At 33.9% G+C, this 6175-nt stretch overlaps 1 protein-coding gene across 1 annotated transcript; it reads right to left on the reverse strand.

Annotated features, from left to right (window-relative positions):
• Positions 1–674: 674 nt before the first annotated feature.
• On the reverse strand, positions 675–1662 carry LOC110920022 (ethylene-responsive transcription factor RAP2-2-like). Its single transcript, XM_022164266.1, has 2 exons — positions 1652–1662; positions 675–1161 (listed from the first exon to the last, which is right to left on the reverse strand). Exons 1-2 carry the CDS (start codon positions 1660–1662, stop codon positions 675–677), a joined length of 498 nt encoding a protein of 165 aa, XP_022019958.1.
• Positions 1663–6175: the final 4513 nt, after the last annotated feature.

Raw genomic sequence — 6175 nt, forward strand, 5'->3', positions numbered from 1 at the left:
AAGGCCTGCAAATAGTTAACTGTTTCTGCAAACCACATGCAGCAGAAACAGAAGGCACAAATACTTAAACAAATGACAGATATACCCTCAATATGCAACATGCATAGTTTTACTACCAAATACATAACAAAGAGACAAACACGTCAGACACAAGCGGATAGGAGGATATCCGACTTGGTCGACTGCGAATACAGACTCGATAATTAATAAAGACCGTACAAACTACAACATTACATATAAGACTAGTAACAGACACAAAAAAATGCATCAACAATTATCAAGTTACGTCTTCGTATACAATTAATTAATTCTACTTTATATGGCATATTAGGGAATATTTTTTTCTTTGAACAAGTCTGTGTTGTAATCTAGTATTAAGAACACAAAACTCCCTATCATATACCCTGAATTTGTTCTATCAATTCATTTATAATTATTTGGAACTATAATTGTTTGAAACTACGGTCAAAATTGCATGTGTCGAAGACAAAGAACGTCCAAAATACTCTAATTTCTTGTTTTTTTTTTATTTTTTTCCATCTTGACAAGTCTAAAGTTGCTATTTAATAGTTCTAAAGACTCCGATGAGGTAGAAGTTGATCATCGGGACTACGATTTCCGTATATGTCGCTATTTTATGGTAGGACTTTTGGAATTTTCTTGGTGCAACCCGATCATATGCGGGAAATTAAGCAAAGCATGAGAACCCAGATGCTTAAAACTGCTCGATCATACGCCAAAGCGGCTTTTTCAGGTGTGTCATAGGTCCCTAACCACAATCTTTTACCTTTCTTCTTCGGATTCCTCATCTCGGCAACAAACTTCCCCCATGGCCGTCGTCTTACACCTCTGTACCTTCTTTTAGGCAATACGGGTACTTTTTTAGCTTGAAACCCATCCTCATTACTAGGAAAACTATCCTTCTCATTTAGCGGAGCCTCATCGCCAATAAGAATGACATGCCCGGTCAAGAAATCCAGTTTTAGTGGTTTGTTTGCAGCTTTCTTCGTTCTTTTGTTAATGGCTGTGAGATTAGAGAATGTGACAGGAGATAATTGAGGTTGTGGTTCTCTGCAAATTGTTGGAATATCTGTGAAGTCATCTAAATTGACGTTTTGAAACGTTTGCTGAGTGTTGTTTTGAATATGAGATGATTTGCACCTTCATGGTTACCGTCACTCATATCAACTAAAAAATTATATGCGCTGAAATCATCAAGATTTAGTGAATGTTTAGGTGGATCATCTACTATATTTGCAAAAATGAGGCTTGAAGAAGAGTTATAAAAGTCTGTTGAATTTGATGAACTGAATTCAATACCAAGTTGGAGATGTTTTCTTTATTTAGCGATGATTCGCAAGAGTCCTGGAGAAAACTCCAATCATTGATATCAATGATTGAAAAGATATCATGGTTTTGATAATTATTAGGAAAAGCTCGAAATTATCATCAAGAAGATGTTTTCGAATGGATTCAAGGGGGGAAAGAGTGAGACTCGCTTGTGTAAGCATGTTTGTTTATGTTTAGGATACTAGAAGATAGGGTGAGAGTTGAAGTGCTTGAAAGATGAGAAAAACTATTTGCTATTTGGGGTTATATAAAGGCGACATCAGTCCATTGTCATTGTTAACCCTATAATTAGTAAGTGTACCGTTTGGACATTAAGATATACATCATCAATGATATTGACAAGCAAAGTAAGATTTTTCAAGGTAATATATATAACTACTATATTTTTGTATTCTATTATATCATTATTCAGATTTTCAAAATATAAAAATAACTAAAACGATGTTGTTACAACCCTAACAATTCAACGATAAAAGTAATTACAAAATGTATCCAAGTCAAATTTTCTAGTGATAACAACTATATTTTTGTATTTTATTATATTATTCAGATTATCAAAAGATAAAAATAACTAAAACCACCTTGTTACAACCATAAAAATTCAACGATAAAAGCAGTGGCGGTGATGAGGGTGTGCGGGGAGGACAACCGCACAGGGCCCGTGATTTCGAGGGACACGTGTTTTTAAAAAAAAAAACCAATATATATATATATATATATATATATGTTAATTTTTCTTTTTCTTAATAGTATACACCAACCAACTTCAAAATAGGCCCATTAACAAAACAATTTTTATGGTTTAGAATAAGTTTAGTGAGTCCAATACCAATACCAATTTAATTTTAAAAAATAATAATAAAAAACATGACGGAATGATACATTTTTTCAAGCTCAAACAAGGTACATGAATTTTCAAAGACGTATCTGGATAAAAGTAATTACAAAATGTATCCAAGTCAAATCCGAACGAATTAATTTGTGACATTTTGGATATGGTGTGGCTATTGTAAAAAAGAAATGGTGGTGATGTGTAGGGACTTTTTCGTATAGATATCAAGATTTGATTGTTTAATGAATATGGATTGGATCTCATGGATATATACGCTTCGCAATTGATTTATCTAACTTATGTGATTTCAGGTTGGGTTTAGATTTATTAATCAAACACGATTATATATTCATTTATGTCAAATATATTAGGGTGGAGAGCATCATGGCGGGGAGTGTGATCGAGGAGGGGAGTTGCCGCACGGGGAATGATTGCCGGTGGTGGATCGGTGAGTGGGGAGTGGTGATTTTGGTGACTACTCACCGATGCGGGAAGAGAAGGGGAGGAGGAGAGAGGGGAGGGGGGGTTTAATGATGGGTCCCAACCCCTTTCAATCAACCACAATTTTTTTTAAATTCTTTATCACTCTCTAGGTGTTGACCATTGCCAGTGATTGAGTGCAAAATGAGGAGTGGAATGACGACTTGACATGACATGATATTATTGGCTAGAGAATAACCAAACACCCTAAGTGATTGAACGATACCTTCCACCCTTAGTTTTAATCCGTATAACACATTAGAAATGAATTGTGATCAATGGGTATCATAAGGTTGTAAACGGATCAAATGGGCCGGTGGAAATTATGAATTATGTATTGCTTATTTTAATTCTAGTACAACGTCTCAAACACAATGTTATAATTAAACACGTAAACAAGTCAATCTAAACTCACATTTTTTAAACAACCCCATAGAATAGTCTAAAACCTAATAACTTCTGTACCGGGTTCAGGTCATGTTAGCCATGATAGGAACTATAACCCCTAAAATCTAAATGTACCCGTAATTTAAAATGCCTTATTTATGAAAAAGGTTTATACTTAAGAGTTTTTGGTGAGACTCCTTTACAGGTGTGTCACCTACTATTCTCCTTTCCTCTGTAATACTCCTTCAATTCCGTTCCATGTGTTAATTACCTGAGAAGGCAGGGTGTTACTTTTCATCTATTGTCTGCGGTGGTTCTTTGATCAAAGACTTGTTGTGATTCATAGTTTACCCCATTCTGACAGAATCTGTTCAGGAAGGTAATGGCATCTGATCGGGTGAATATATTTGTATCCATCAAGGTTAAATCTTGCATATGTTTTGCTTGTTTTTGTCATGCTTACAAGGTGTGCAATGAAATGTCTGTACTTTATTTTGATGTTATCTTGTTACTTTCTGTGTACTAAATCAAGTATATGCTACACATGAAACTCTACGTTATAAGTTATATGTAATGCTTGTAATCCATCTTACATATATGTCAATGGTGCTTTTCTAATACAATTTCAAAACACGTGTGGCTGCAGAATTAATAGTAAAAAAAATGTTTTTTTTTATTTTTTATTCTTTACTTTTTTTTGGGATAGCTAAAAAGATGCTGATTTTACGGACATTTAATGTTGGGTTGAATTGCTGACAAATTTCATGTATGAGTAACTACATAGAAGACAAATATTTGGGTTGTTACCATAATTAACTTAGTGGACTACTGGTACATCGAAGTGGAGGGTTGAGATTGGAGTAATAGTGAGGATACGCGGTGTGGGGTCGTCCAGGCCCGGCGACACCCCCAACATCATTTCCATAGGGGCGGCGGCGTCTTTAACGGCATGGAGGGAGACGTTGATGCCGGGTCTCCTTCTTCTCACACACACTAACACACATATACATATAACACACACACCCATAAGGGATAGATCATAAGAAAACCAGTTTAAATGAGAAAACCAAAAAACTAACTAAATAAGACTAAAAAACATACAAATTTTTTTATATAAATTTTTATAAAAAACTCGCTAGTTTTTATGCATGGAAAGAAACTTAAAAGAAAAGAAAATTTGTTGTATTGCACATGTGCACTATTACGGATATAGTGCACATGTGTAGCACACATATAATGCACATGTGCAGTACAATTTTTTTTTTTTTGAAAAAAAATTTTATATATAAAAAATAGCGATTTTTTATAAAAAAATGTAAAAAAAAGAAAATTTGGTATGTTTTTTTAGCATTTTTAGGCTTTTCTAGTTAGTTTTCTACTTTTCTCATTTAGATTTAGTTTTCTCATGATCCTCTCCACACACGCGTATATATATATATATATATATATGTATATATATATATATATATGTATATATATATATATATAGCTAAAGTGTACTGTACAATATTGCTTATCGTACATTACTTACGCTCAGTGTTGCAGAAATCGGCCTAGGCGGCCACTTACTACCTAATTTTGAGCTAGTCGGTCAATTAATCGGCCATGGTCAAAGTCGGTCAAAGGCGGTACCTAGGCGGTCCTAGGCGGTAAAAAATCGGATTAATCGGACTATATTAATCGGTCAAAATCGGTCCTAGGCGGTCAAAATTGGTCAAAATCGGTCAAAATCGAACCATACTATCTATCTGAAACTTGAAGTATTTATGTGAATTTTGAAGTATTATTTTTATATTATTGGGTATATATATATAATTTTGAAAAAATACATATAAAAATCCCATTCCGATTAATCCCGATTAATCCATAGGCGGTACCTCACTGCCCGACTAGCGCCTAGCGCCTTCTACAACATTACGGTACGCTTCAATCTCAGCCGTCAGATCATCTTCCAGCATTTTAAAATCGCATGTTGTTTTTTTATAACAATTTCGCATGTGATAATTTTTGATGAATTCGCATGTTATTTTTTTTGTACCAATTTCGCATGTGATAATTTTGATGAAATAGCATGTTGTTTTTTTATAACAATTTCGTATGTGATAATTTTTGATGAATTCGCATGTTGTTTTTTTGTACCAATTTCGCATGTGATAATTTTGATGAAATAGCATGTTGTTTTTTTGTAACAATTTCGCACGTGGTAATTTTGATGAAATCGCATGTTAAAAAGCCAACATGCGAAATTGTTACAAAAAAAAATGCGAATTCAATGCGGGAAGATGATCGGACGACTGAGATTGTAGCGTACTTAATGTATGATAAGGGCATTTGTACGTTAACCTAACCCTATATATATAATATATACTAGTTTATAGACTCGTGTCTTACACGGGTTTGATGATAACAATAAAGTTAGTTTTATAAAGTGTAAAAAAATGTACGTAATTTAATTATTTTTATTAGATCGAACAATATAATATGAAGCTACACATTACATTCTACAAATCTCTAAACACTTCTTTGAGCTCGACATTTGTAGTTTTGTTTATAATTTTGACAATCCTCATCAACGGCCTGCTAAAACGAATGTAACGGGTTACTATGGTTTTAGGTGTGAAGGTTCCTTTAAGTGGGTTGTCAACATATATGTACTTTCAAAAATCTTTTCTGATACTTAAGACTTTTAATGATCAAAAAGTCCTCCACAAGAACTTTTATTGCCCTCAAACTATCTCTTAACTATACCTGCTTGCATTTTGTTTCCCTGGGAAAAAATATATAAATTACAAATTAACGACAATCTATATATATATATATATATATATATAAATGAGATGGATTTGGGCTATGTGTCCTTTGTCTTTGGCCATCTAGGCTGATGTGGCAATTTGGTTTAGGAGGGAAATCCCAATTTGCTTTGTACAATCACGATTCCAAGAAAAAAGGCGGGATCCGAATTAAGTTGGGTCGGGTTTTTTGAATTCGAGTCATAGTATATATTTCTTTTTTTTTCTCATTCTTCTTGCACACACTTTACAAACCCTAAAAAACTAAGTTGCATCCTCTCTCCTATCACCACCACCAAGATCCTCAATTCTAAACCATAGCCAAATCTCTGCAACA

Source organism: Helianthus annuus, chromosome 16 (genome assembly GCF_002127325.2).
Source record: "Helianthus annuus cultivar XRQ/B chromosome 16, HanXRQr2.0-SUNRISE, whole genome shotgun sequence".
Lineage (NCBI taxonomy): Eukaryota > Viridiplantae > Streptophyta > Magnoliopsida > Asterales > Asteraceae > Helianthus > Helianthus annuus.